This window comes from Pezoporus flaviventris, unplaced genomic scaffold, assembly GCF_033815535.1.
Source record: "Pezoporus flaviventris isolate CSIRO_AGI_PZ_B2104156 unplaced genomic scaffold, CSIRO_AGI_Pfla_v1 ptg000015l, whole genome shotgun sequence".
Lineage (NCBI taxonomy): Eukaryota > Metazoa > Chordata > Aves > Psittaciformes > Psittacidae > Pezoporus > Pezoporus flaviventris.
This window is the reverse complement of record NW_026892563.1, coordinates 25,406,637-25,420,353: the sequence shown is the minus strand read 5'-3', so window position 1 is coordinate 25,420,353 and position 13,717 is coordinate 25,406,637. Positions and strand designations below refer to the sequence as shown.

The 13,717-nt window shown below is 42.1% G+C and overlaps 1 protein-coding gene across 6 annotated transcripts in view; it reads left to right on the top strand.

The window, feature by feature from the left end:
- GRAMD1C (GRAM domain containing 1C) overlaps positions 1–13,717 on the top strand; it is a 64,353-nt gene that overhangs the window by 49,177 nt on the left and 1,459 nt on the right. For 3 of the 6 annotated variants that reach the window (XM_061453807.1, XM_061453809.1, XM_061453811.1), the window contains 8 exons: positions 3,787–3,933; positions 4,687–4,805; positions 5,777–5,919; positions 7,584–7,687; positions 8,391–8,570; positions 11,945–12,002; positions 12,505–12,615; positions 13,462–13,567. In XM_061453807.1, coding sequence (XP_061309791.1) covers positions 3,787–3,933; positions 4,687–4,805; positions 5,777–5,919; positions 7,584–7,687; positions 8,391–8,570; positions 11,945–12,002; positions 12,505–12,615; positions 13,462–13,567 — 968 coding nt within the window. Of the gene's footprint in view, positions 1–3,786; positions 3,934–4,686; positions 4,806–5,776; positions 5,920–7,583; positions 7,688–8,390; positions 8,571–11,833; positions 12,003–12,504; positions 12,616–13,461; positions 13,568–13,717 lie in introns of those variants that run through there. The other 3 variants (XR_009743470.1, XM_061453808.1, XM_061453810.1) reach the window with 3 other exon arrangements.

The following is a 13,717-nucleotide window of genomic DNA, read 5'->3' as shown; positions in this document are numbered from 1 at the left end:
TTGGATGTGCAGTGTATGTAAGGAAAAGTGGCCCTGTTGTCTTGTTGCCATTTTAATCAAAATACTGGAAGTGTGTATTTTGAATATATAAATACCAATTACTTGTTACTTTGGGGTTTGGAAGATACATGGTTGAGTTATCTAAAGGCATGAGGTTTTTATCTTGTGAACTGGAAGAAGCTGGCGTTGTTATAATTCATACTCAGTAACTCCCCAATTTAATTTTGTCCTTAGTGTTTTAAAGTTTAGGGGAGTTCTTTGATAATGGTTAATATTGCTGATGCAGTCATTAAATAGATGGTGTCTGGAACATGTTCACTTCAGGAACTGATTTTATTGACTTGATTTCAGGTGTATATGGTTAAAGGCTCCTGTCTGCATACCTTTTTGTGCAGTGTGCAATTTTTACCTACCCACAGAGGCATAGAAATCCTCACAGTGCCAAGATTTGCATGCATGCTTCTTTCTCTCCTGATCCTCCCCCAGCTCTGTGGAGTGGAAAAATCAACCATGTTATTAATTTGTTTTATAGCTTATACTCTTATCAGTTCAGCTTTTTTAATTTGCTTGTGGTGTGTGCTTACTTTGAGCTGTTGGTTGTTTACAGGAATTTTAAGAACATTTTTTTCCCTCTCCCCCTTTCCTCTCTTCCAGTTTTCTGTCTCTTTTCTTGTGTTGCAAATTTTTCCAAACCTCTGCAATCACTGCTGCATCATGATATTATGTTCAGATATTATTTCACATCTTGCCTTGCAGTGATGAAAATGACCTTATGAAGTGCAAGGCAATAGTGGGGGAGGGAACAGGCTTGCTGCTCTCATTACTGAGTGCCCTGGTTCAGTCTAGGTTTACTTCTGGATTTCTGGGTCCCTAGGGTCCTAAACTAAAGTCAGAATAATCCTATGTTCTCTTATCAGACAGCAGCATCAATTCATCTATAAATGTGACAGGCTAAGAGAGTTAGTGGTTGATAATTGCATACTGCTGAGGTGTTAGAACAGCATTAAAATTTAAGGAGTTAAGACTGATTTCTAGATACCTGCACAAAACACTCTGTTCATAAACAGTATTTCTAAGCCACACCTAGGTAAATGCTTGCTGTTGTTCTAGTATTGAGGTAAATGAAAGGAAGGTAGATTTATGTGTGAGTTAAAACAGTCGGCAAACAGGCGTATTCATTTGTGGCAGAGACAAGTGGTTGAAGCTTTCTATCCTGTTTAAATTGCTAGCATGTAAACTGTACAGTTAATCTTTGCTATGCTTCTGTTCCTGCTTGCTGCTTCACCTACAGATAAACTCTGGGAAGCCCAGATGGAAGCGACTTGAAGTTTGTCAAGCTCCTGGTGTATGCAGTAACTTTCTTCCACAGGTGTGGAACTCACAGCAGCATTCATACATGCATGCACCTTCCAGACCTGTTGTATTAAAGGCTTTTCCAGGTTTTCTGGGAGAGAGTTGTTTGAATCTCAGCATCCAAAGTGGCTGATGGGCCTAATCTGTCAGCCCAGTTTCAGCTTGGATTTTTTGAAAATACTGCTTTATGTGATAGCACCAATTTTAAAAATTTGTTCCAAGGGGTGAGAGTAAGTAAAAACATATTTCTTAATAATGCTCTCATGCACTTGGCACTTCATTGACTATTCCTTATTAGAGACATGACTAGATACAAATACTGTACAGGAATATTGTGTAGACCCATGGATGCTCTTGTTAAGACTTAGTACAGGGAGGACAGACATCATGCTCAAAGAGTAAAGTATCTCAGTAGCAAGGTCTGCACATCAAGGTAATAATGTATGGGCTTTGTGCATATCATAAGTTGCTGTGGCTTGTTGAATTACCTTGCATTATCATAAACATAGTAGCTGTCCTCAGGAGTTTCAGGTGAATGTAAAGTTGTGTAGTTCAGCTGAGCCTCACTGGGGCAAAGGTAACTTGTATTATCTTGTATTTGCTAAGACATATACAAATAGCTGTCAGAGCTTATCTGATGCACAGTGGCTTGGTCATATGTCTGGGCTTTTGTATTTTTTTAAGTGGTAGCAGATTCCGTGGGCCTGTCAAGGTCCAGCTGAGTGAGACTCAGACTAACCAGTTTTGAATTACCTGGTGTCTGATTCCATGCATATTAGCCGATGAGCAACAGGCAAAGAGGATGTCAACACCAATATCTGAAGCTTCCTATCTCTTAGTGAAAGGAAGTGGAGAGTGAACTCTGAAAGAGAGGTCTGTAATGTTGAGGCCTTGTTAGCTGAGGTCAAGTTTACAGTTCACTTGGTCTGCATTTTGCTGGAATTGGGTTCTGCTCCAAGAGGAAATACAGTGAACATAAGCTGAAAAGCCAGGCTGAATTTCTGGCTTCCCACAGAATGTTTCAGCAGAGCAGAATCTGTATTCTGGCATGTAATGACTGCATATTGGCTGGTTAAATGTATCTCTTAAAATACGTGTTTGCTTTCTGTCCCCACTTGTAATTGCATAAGCGGAACATAGCATGGGAAGGAAGTCTCTCTTTCGTGCAAGCACAAAAATATGGCAGTCATGCTTTGCTTTTGGAATCCTACACTGAAGTATGATAAGGTCAAAGAGAACATTTTTGAAGGCAGATGTGTAACAGGGACTTCTAGCAGGCTAGAAGCAGCACTAGACTGGAAGTCTGCTCAGTCAGAATTGGATTTCATTGAGGGACTGTTGTGTTCAGTTGCTGTGTTTGCATTCATCCATACTGACTGCTGCTACTAAGCAGTAATGTTTTAAGTGCTGTAACCTTAGCTTATAGGAGCCATAGCTTGATATTTAGGCTAGCTTTGCATTGGTGGCTAGCACTGACCTTTGCCAGCTCTGAACTTTCATTTCTATCAGTTGAAAGGTTAGCTAGACTTTCATCTGGTTCCCGCAAGATTTGCTTTCAGGCTTTTTGTTTTGTTTCAGTAATGTGGGTGGGGGGTTTTGTTTGGTTTTGGTACTCATACCTTAGGATGGACTTGCTCCTAAAGCATAAGCAGCTTGAGTTGGGGTTGGCATAGGAAACTGTTTGCCCTCCAGGATCATAATTCTGTCCCTTATACCCTGCAAGAGTGGCTGAGATGACCACGAAGCTGAGTCACGCCAGCAGCCAACAAGAAGGAGTAAAATAGCAAAGATCGGTGCTGCAGCCACAGAATGGCACTGGGGTGCTTGTTGCAGGTTTTGAATTGGGGATGGCAATCTTGATGCTCTTTTCAGGACTGCAAAATGGAGCAGGGAACCTCTTGCATTCCTCTTACGATTCGGTATGGAGGGAAGAACTGTATGGGAGCTTACCTGGTCTCTTAGACTGTGAACACTATTAGCATTACAGATGTCAAAGGCAGAATTCTGAAACTAGCCATAAGTAAGAAAGCCAGTATAGTTTCACTGTGCTGCTTGCTATGCATGTGTCCTTTGTATAATAGTTATGTATATTAATGAAGATTATGCTAACTTTTTGTCTTCCACAATGATTCTTGTAGTAGGATTAGTAGAATACTGAAGACAAAACTAGAAGGATGGGACCTTGTGATGTTGATTTATCATTTTATGTTTGCATAGGGAAATGGGGGAGTGGTGTTGAAAATCAATTCTGGACTTTGTTTCTGAAGACAACCTACTTACCAAATCATGTGCTGCTGTCATTACTGTTTTTTTGAGAGTGAGAAACAAATGCTGATGCAAGCTTGGGAAGGATTTGAGCTGTAATAAAGCTTGGAACATTATAAAGTTTCTTCATAATACTGTTCTTAATGTGACTTCTCTGCCTTTCCTTAGCAGTGAAGGAGACTGTCTCTGAGAATGATCTCTATGGGAGACTTTTTATAAACAGAGTTTTCCATATCACTGCAGACAAGATGTTTGAAATCCTTTTCACCAATTCTCACTTCATGCAGAGGTTTCTCAATTCCAGGAGTATAGTAGGTAATGCACTCTTCTCCTTTCTGTCTGTGTTGCAAACTATCCTGAAAATTTCGAACTCTGAGAAATTATATAGGGCTAAGTTGAATTCTAAGGTTCTCATTGCTTAAAAAGAATTTTGAAGCTTTGAAGCTTTACTATGAGAGAGGATATTTAAAGCTAGCCTGTTGTTTCCATAGATTTGTAGATCAGTTATACTTCAATGTAAAATCCTCATTTCAGTGTACCACAAAACTGCACCTTAATGGCTGAATTTGGGTTAGGCTTTTAAAGTGATGCAATCTGTGGGGTATTTCTGATTATGTTGTGTTCCAGAAATAGTGAAACATGCACAGCTGGCGCAGGGGCAAGATATTTGTATCCTCCTAAAAGATACTCACAGGCTTTAATTTTCTGGATGAGTAAACTTTATTCATTGATATCATATGAACAGAAATAAAGTCAAAAAGGGTAATAATATTTATTCAGTGTCAGCTTGGCAGGCAAAGTGGCAAAAGTGACATATTTTCATTTAATTGCTTACTCTTCTCCCACCCTCAAGTCTCTTTCAGTAGACCCAGGTTCAGCCCCTTAGTACTTCACCTTTGTTCATCAGTGAACTAGAGTTTTCACTTTTCCTGAAAAAAACACACCCATTTGGAATCTGTTTTCTGTCTCTCTCCCCACTACTGTTCTTAAATTGTTAAGATGTGAAAAAGCAGAGATAATGCTTTTTAGGTAATCTACATGTGAGGTTTTGCATAATTTCTCATCTAGATGCAGTATCAACCCCTTGGAATAGAGATTCCAATGGCAATCAGTTGAGGACTTTGACGTACACTGTAACAATTAACAATCCACTTTGTGGGAAGTTCACAACTGCAACTGAAAAGCAGGTACTGTGTGCATGTGTGTATCTTTCTGATGCCCTTTAATGCAGGGGAGAGGTCAGATGTACAGCCTGTTGGAGATCTGACCAAGGTTTAGAGTTCAGTGAGCTGCAGTGCATCTGCAATTTAAAGGTAGCATCTCTAAGGTAGATTGCTGACTCTCACCATTAGTGAGTAAATGCTGATGAAATCAGAGAGGCTTTCTGCCTTTGCAGATGGCTGTAAGCTTCTGCCACAGACTTTGTGGGCAGAAATATTAGCATCTCTTATGAATTTAGGGGTGAAAAGATGCAATGAAATGCTTTCAGTGTCTACTTACGGGCTCTCCAGGAGAGATGGAAAGAGTCTAGCAAAGGGCCACTAAGATGATTAAGGAAATGGAGCATCTCACGGGAAACAAATGAGAGCTGGGACTGTTAAGCCTGGAGAAGGCTCAGGGATGATCTTACAATGTGTCTGTAAGTATCTGAAGGGAGAGTGAGGGTGACAGAGCACTGGAATAGGTTGTCCATTGAGGTTGTGGCATCTTCTCCCCTGGAGATACTGGAAAGCCTGGTCCTGGGCAACCAGCTCTAGATGGCCCTTCTTGAGCAGGGTCCTTGGACAAGATAACCACCAGAGGTGTCTTCCAATCTCAAGCATTCTGTAATTATGCTTTGAGAAAGGTCTCATAGATCAGTCTCAAAGAGCAGCTGTGGTTGCGAGTCAGTGGCCAGCCTTGCATCTGGTACTTGAAATGGCAGTGGGGAAATACTGTTGCACAGGGAGGCATCTTCTCTTTCCCACCCCATCTATACTTGCCATTAGTAACTTTTTTATTCTGGGTGTTCAGGCTCTCTCCCTGCTCTAGTTCACTTGAAGTTGTTGATCTAACCTAAGGAATTCAGGCTGAAAGGGGGGGTGGGGGGGTGGGTGTGGTGGTGGTGAGAAGCCAAACAGGTACCATGAATATACCTTCTTATTTTCTTTTACCGTAGATCCTGCATAAGCAAAGCCAGAAAGGTCAATCTTACCAAGTGGATGCTGAGGTGCTGACCCATGATGTCCCCTACCACGATTATTTCTACACTGTGAATAGATACTGCATCAGCCGCACATCCAATCACAAGTGTCGATTACGGTGAGCCTGAGTGGTGCACAGTGGGAGGGGAGAAGCTGAGGCAGGTATGTTACAGGTTGATGAAGTGTGCTTCTCTAAAGATCTGCCATCAGCATAGAGGAGGTCAGCTTCTCTTGAAATTAGGGATCTCTTCTGAAAAATAAGCTTGGTTTATTTCTTGTCACATGTATGCTGTATTTAGATTTCATTAATGCAGTGAGAAATGAACTCTTACTTTGACTCTGAGGTATGGATCTCATCTCCAAGGCTGAACTGGGCTCTGAGTGGCCTTGAATTTTTAAGTGCACCTGTGTGAGTGGGGAAAAATTGAAACTATGATGTTTTATTACAGAGTTTCCCAGATATCCTTGCTAAGGGCCTGCAGAGGGGACAGTTTCATAAGAAGGTACAGAGAAGATGGAAATGTACCTACTTTTGAAGGGAGGGTGCTTAAGTGAATCAGACTTCATTATTAAGCGCTACCTAGATATGGGAATCTAAAAAGGCACTTCTCTTTTCTCTCTCATGTGTTAAAAATGCGCTTAATGTGAAACTTGATCCCTTCAGATGCTTATGTGACTTTCTGACTATATTATCATTTCTTGTACTGCCTCTGTTTTATCTCAAACTTCATCAGTCCCCAGGAAAGGTAAGGAAGCCTGAATTTTGTTCTGGCTTCTCTCAGGCTATAAACGCGTTGAAGGCTCGCTCTCTACTGGGAGAAGAAAGGTCCTGTTCTGAATGATTTTTTTTTTTTTTTATATATATTTTTCATGAGTCCCTCTTCCTCTGAGGGCTGTGGTTTTTTTATCTGAGACACATGGCAATCCCAGGGTAAGACCAAAAACCTAGATTTCAATATGGTGCACAGAGCATGCGTGTATAGAACAGAAGGTGCGTGGTGGTGTTACAGCTGGCTTTATTATACTGTGTTTAAAATGGCTCAGAAATACTATTTGAAAGAAGCTGTTCTATTAGACTAGAAACACAGTGGGCTTACATTGATTTGGGTAATTATTTGCAAGCATTGAAAAAAGGTATGTTCTTGACTTAAAGAGTTCAAAATCACAGCCTACCCTTTTGTCCTTTGTGAACAGCTTTGGGATTCATTCAGTTCTTAAAAGCAACACTCTGAAGGAATCTATGCCATTTCTATTCTGGAAGCATTATTGATTAGCTTGACCTGGGGAATGCAAAGCAGGAATGTCACTTCCCTTCTGTCGTACAGAAAGACAGATTTTAGTTTTGGGGTAGGATCTGAGTACTCGGCACATAAGTGGTGATGATGAATTTTAGCTGCTGCCATTGCACTGCTCATATAATACATATGTATACACATACAGAATAAATTCAGGACTTCATGATCTGAAAGCCTCAAGCCTATTTTGAATGTGCGTTAAAATGTGATCACTTCAGAGGAGAGAAATTCTCTGCTAGTCTGAAGGAATGCACTTCAAAATGTTTCTTGTAATATGGACATTCAGATCTGAGTCTTTAGCTAGATATGTGCTCTTTGGTACTGTCTGTCTTACTTCAGTGTAGGTGCTGTGCAGGTGGAAAGCCAAGGCAATTGCAGTTAGTATTTCAGATTATGGACAAAAGCTAGAGGCCTGCTTCTGATAAGAGATTTCTATCACTGTGCTACCCAGAAGAGCACTCTTTCACTATTGTATTCTGTTTATTAGGGTTTCTGCAGAAGTGAAGTACAAAAAACAGCCTTGGGGCCTTGTCAAGTCTGTAATTGAGAAGAATACCTGGGGAGGTATACAGGAAAACTTCAAACAACTTGGTGAGGCATTTTCTTTGTGCTGGAGTAAAGTGGCTACCTTTCCTATGTATGTTTTCATGTCTGTCAAACTTGATTCTTTAAAGAATTGCTTGAAAAGAAGGCAACACCAAAGGAATCTCGAAGTCAGAAGTTCCTGTAGTCCACATGTCTGCCAGTTCCAGGGTATAAAAGAAGCCTTGTGGCTCAATGCTAACAAAAGGCTTGTGTGTATCTTGTTATAATAGCTTTCTGAAGGAAAAATGAGGAGCAGCAGAAAAGCTGTTACTCACAACTGTGTGTATCTGTCTTTTAAATACTTCCTTGACTGTGGGTATGAGAAGAGAAGCAGTAGCACTCCTCAGGCTCCTTGGCTATGTCTGTTACCAGTCTGGCCGGCCATAGCTGCAGGCTCAGAGCCTAACAGAATTCCTACTCTCAGTCTAGCAGTGTCTTGAAGTGCTCTTCCAACTGCTGTAGAACATATCATTAAACAATCGTGCATAGGCAAAACGTACACCATACCTGAAAAGTGTACTAAGTGCCCTCTAGCAAATAGAACAAGTGGTACAGGTCAAGGTGTATTTTATGTCAATTACCTGCTTTTATGTCTGTTTAATAGAAGGTGCAGTTACTCCTCTCACTGCCATCCTGCATATCTCACAATTGTGCTAGGCTTTTCGGCTCTCCATTTGAAAGTTGGGTAACTGTTGTTTTCCTACTGCAGAATCAGATCTCCTAATGGAGGAATATGCAATTAATCAGTCCATAGAAGACACTGGAAAATTAGTTGCCCTGAGACGAAGACGACGCACTTTACACCGGAGTCTGGCAGAATCGCTTCCCAAACGTTCTTCCCAGCACTCCTCTGGTGACATGGGAGTACAGTCCCAGAGCAGCATAGTAGGTAGGAATATTTATATCAAGTGTTTTCCAGAAGGTGTATTCCAGAAAACTGACTCTTAGAATAGTGCAAAAGTAACACTTGTGTATATGCTACTTTCACTGTCTATGCTTTAGTATGCTTAAGCCTGCATAAAATAGATTTGGAGCATGCATAATTACTTATGATGAGTATCTCATGAATACAAACCTAATCTCACCTTCTTTTTCTAAAACAAACAAAAAAAACCCCATCCAATGCCTGAAATGTCTACACTGTACCTGTATAGGATTGAAAATCAACTGGGATCAGAAAGTAATTCAGTATGACTTATGTAAAATTGGTGAAAATTTGCTTTATTTCTTCAGATAACTGCATACCCAAGTCATGAGTTGGTTAAACTTGGTCTTTCAACTCTTGGCCCTGTGATCTTGGTTTTGGTTGGGTTTTGTTTGTTTTTTTTTTTTATATTCAGGAGTCTAAGTCTATTTATTACGCCAAAGAGGGGAGATTTGGGTTTGATATAAGGAAGAAGTTGTGAGGCACTGGATCAGGTTGGCCAAGGAAGCTGTGGCTGCAAATCCCTGACAGTGTTCAAGGACAGGTTGGACAGGGCCTTGAGCAACCTGGTCTAGTGGAAGGTGTTCCTGCTTGTGGTGGGGGGTTGGAACTAGATGTTAAGGTCCTTTCCAACCCAAACCATTCTGTGATTCTATTTCCCACCTGCTTCTGTAATTCCTGGATCACTGAAGCATTTCTTGGAGTTCCACTGTCCTTAGGCACCACAAACTTGGCTGTTAGCACATATAATATTAGCTATACTTACAGAGATGAGGAGCATCTGTGCTCTGATGTGTAGCAGAGAATGGTGGATGTCCTGGGTTCAGCAGTAGCAGTCATGTTTTTCCTTTGTGTTAACTGGTGCAGTGCTGTGTTTTGACTTCTAGCTTGAGAACAGTGTTGGTGAAGCCGATGTTTTCGGTTGTTGCTAAATGATGTTTACCCTGACCAAGGACTCTGTGAGGCTCATGCTCTGCCAGGGAGGAGGGGAAGCTGTGAGGAAGCAGAGACGGGTCGTCTGACCCGGGCTAGCCGGGGAGGTATTCCATACCACAGCACGTCATGCCCGGGGTGGGGGGGTAACTGGGAGTTACCCGGAAGGACACGGGCTTCCGGGTGGAACTCGCTTTCTTGGCCGGTGGTATCGTATTCTCTTCCCTTGTTATTTTCCCTTATCATTGTTTTAGCTGATAGTAGCGGTGGTGATTTGTTGCTGGACTGTTCTTGTCTCAACCCGTAGGAGTTGCACTCTCTCGATCCTCCTCCCCGTTCCTCCGGGAACGGGGAAGGGGAGAGCCCCGGTGCGGGGGGGGGGAGACGGACATGGACCTCGATTGTTGTCAGCTCGGCACCACTCACTGGGAGTGAGTGAACAAGTTACCTGACTGGGTTTAAACCACGACAGTCTCCAGGTCACCAGCGACTGGCCCTGACTTCCCTCCAGCCATCATCCCAACAGAGAATGAACTTTGAACATCATGGACCGAATGGACTCGGCAGCATTATAGGGATTGGTCCATGCACTAAGAAAATGATTTTTTTCCTCTTGGTCTGTATGTATATGGATGTATATATGTGGGAGAGCGATGGTGTATTGAAAATGTGGGATCTGAGCACGACGTGAATGGTATGGAATAAGGGGTGGATATAAAGGTGGTGACCACACTGGGAACATAAGCCAGATCAGTTTCATGATCAATGATTCTATTGTATTACAAGTCATTACCATAAAGTACAATGGGATAAAAACCTTAGCCCAAGCCCCACACTTGAAAAACACTAATACAGCAAATACCGGATGGACATAAGATATGATATACTGAAACTGTGAGATCAATAAATCAGCATTGTGACGAGTGACTACCAATCCAGTCAGATCTGTTCCGTGTCCGTCTCCCCCCCCCCCCCCCCCCCCCCCCCCCCCGCACCAGGGCTCTCCCCTTCCCCGCTCCCGGAGGAACGGGGAGGAGGATCGAGAGAGTGCAACTCCTACGGGTTGAGACAAGAACAGTCCAGCAACAAATCACCACCGCTACTATCAGCTAAAACAATGATAAGGGAAAATAACAAGGGAAGAGAATACGATACCACTGGCCAAGAAAGCGAGTTCCACCCGGAAGCCCGTGTCCTTCCGGGTAACTCCCAGTTACCCCCCCCACCCCGGGCATGACGTGCTGTGGTATGGAATACCTCCCTGGCTAGCCCGGGTCAGACGCCCCATCTCTGCTTCCTCACAGCTTCCCCTCCTCCCTGGCAGAGCATGAGCCTCACAGAGTCCTTGGTCAGGGTAAACATCACTTAGCAACAACCGAAAACATCGGCTTCACCAACACTGTTCTCAAGCTAGAAGTCAAAACACAGCACTGCACCAGTTAACACAAAGGAAAAACATGACTGCTACTGCTGAACCCAGGACAGTGGATTTCGTGACACAAGTTGAATTGTACACAGTAAAGCAGCAGTAAGTGCCCTTTCCTAAAGAGGGGAGACAACACTGAGTATAGCAATGAGAGAATATTTAGATCAACAGCATGTGTAATGGACTCTTTACCTGAGTGAGATTACTTCCTGATTACTTAATTTTGCTACTGCTGCTCCACCTCTTCAGGTGAGTGTGTGTGTCTCAGCTTTTGTGCATGCCTTTTGTCCATGGCAGCAAATATGAGTGTAAGGAACTCATGTTCTTTACTATGTTCCATACTAAGTGTGTTTTAGGGAAACAGGAAATTACGTTTAAAGATTGGCCTGCCCATGGTGGGAGGGATAACTCAATTTGGAGAGGACTGCCACACTCTCTCTCACTAGTGTCTGGTCCCTGTGGCTTGATGGCTAGCAGGTGTTCTTTTGAAAGGCTGCCTTCAAGCTGATATATAAACCAAGTCAATAAGGATGAGACAGATCGCAGGAGAATTTTATTTGACCCTGATTGTCAGACTAATGTGAGGAGAGCAAGCAAAAAAGAGCCAGTTTGCAGCCTGTATCTGCTTGTGTGTGCCTAGCAGCACATGTGAGTGTTACTAATGGATGGACTGTAGGCTTCTCAGGCTATCTAGGTTTAATGTGAACATGCCCCAGTGCTGTGTTCTCTGGCTTACTGGGGTAGGGGGAAATCTTGAAGGAAGAGCCTTACCATCCAGCCAACTTGTCTGAGCTGACTGCAGAAATGCCTTAGTGAATGTTAGAGATGATCCTCTGCACCCACATGATCTGTTATTTTTTTCCATCAGAAGCTGTTGAGCTATTCTGTGTGAAATGCTGGGCACTGACATGTATCTGCCGGCATCCTTTAGGAATGTTCTTCGCTGCTTTTTAACCTCCTTCTCTTCCATGCCTTATAGGAAGGAAAAGAGATGCTGTAAGTAGGACCACCACCATCATTGTAGTAATGAGTGTCTTGTAAGTACTCATTTGCATTAAAATGTGGCTTGACTCAAGTTCATCTTGGTCTTTATTTGTATTTGTCTGTACCTCACTTGTACGTTAACATTGCATGTAGCATGATAATTTGAATGGAGCACTCGGGTATAGGAGAGAAATGAATTGTCTTAAGTGACACAAGGAATGAAAATGCTGACTTGCCAAACTAATCTACCTTGCAGGTTTACTTAGGTCTAATCCTAAAAAAAAAACCAAGAAGTCTAGAATTTACTCATTCCTAATCTTAAAAGATCCAGGAGACACTGTTGTCATTCTTACTAGTTGCCATTACACAGCTTAATGCTACTTGGCTAAGAATTCTTTGGACAGATCTTTACTTTCAGTATAGTGCTGCCCCCACACCTTTTTTGGTTCTTAGAAGGTTTCTCTTTTCTTACCTGTTTTTAGCCAAGATCTTGTTTCTGTAGCATTGCAACTGAAGTTGTTACAGGACTTCATTTTTGTTCTCTTCTCTCTACAGCTTGCTGCTCTTGGTCTTGCTGAATATAACACTGTTTCTCAAACTGTCAAAGATAGAGCATGCAGCTCAGTCCCTCTACCATGTCCAGCTTCAGGAAGAAAGCTCTTTGAAGTAAGTTGCATTCACAGTCTTTGCTTTCTTCCCAGCTTATGTGAGGATTTGATCTAAAGAAATAAATTTTAAGCAATGAAACTCAGCAGTGAATTTTCAAAAGCTGCTGGTGCTTCCTGCTTTTCTGTGGTGTGTGCTGATATCCAGTGACATGTCTGACTGCATCTTGCAGTAATAAATTTCTCCTTTGGCAAGTTGTTTTTTGGGGAGTGTTAACCTTAGCTTGCATTTATCACCCTGCTGTGTGACTCATCTGAGAATGTCATAGTGCTGATCACAGAACCAAAGTGCTCACTTCATCGTGTGTGAACTGGCATGATCTCAAATGTAACACTAAAGATTCACTTTAGCTTTTTAGTCTCTTTCTGTGAGTCTCCTGCTAAACCTCCTTTTCCCCTCAAACTTCCATGTTAGGTGTCTTTTGTGTTCAGGCATATAGAAGAGGCTCCAATGTTGCTTCCTCTCTTGAATATGATATCAGCAAACAAGTTGAAAAAATGTAACTTGATTCCTAGTATGGAAGCAGTGTGGTGACCTCTTGTAATAATCACTTGGAACTCATTAAAGTGACTTCATAGGAAAGACCATGTCCTGTGAAGTGTGTGAACTTGCATTATAGACATAATGTGAGGACATTTGGTTTTGGTGGATGTTGTCTGTGAAGGTCTGAGGCAGCATCTCCAAGGCAAGAGGGACTGAAACTCAACTGCAAGCAGCTTTTTAAGTGGCTTTTGGAAAAGGATGCTTTTAGCAGTGGCAGAGCAATCGTCACAAAGAGCAGTGGCTTTTAAAAAGGCATGGGAGGTGCTTGTTTCATATTTCTGGTTTAATCTCAATCTCTTTCAGCATATCCCCAGAAATGGTATCAAAAGAGGAGATCCCTCAGTACGATAAGGAACAGGTTAAACATGTGAAGGGAGTTCTAAGAGACTCAATTGAAATGCTTGAGCAGGTATGTCTGCCAGTCTTTCCTGGTGATACTCGTGTTTCTCAACACCTCAAGTATTATGAGATGTGTTGATGCAGTTCTGAATAATGACAAAGCAAAGACAACAGTAATTCAAAATACCCTCTTTTCTAAGAAGACTCAAACCATAACATT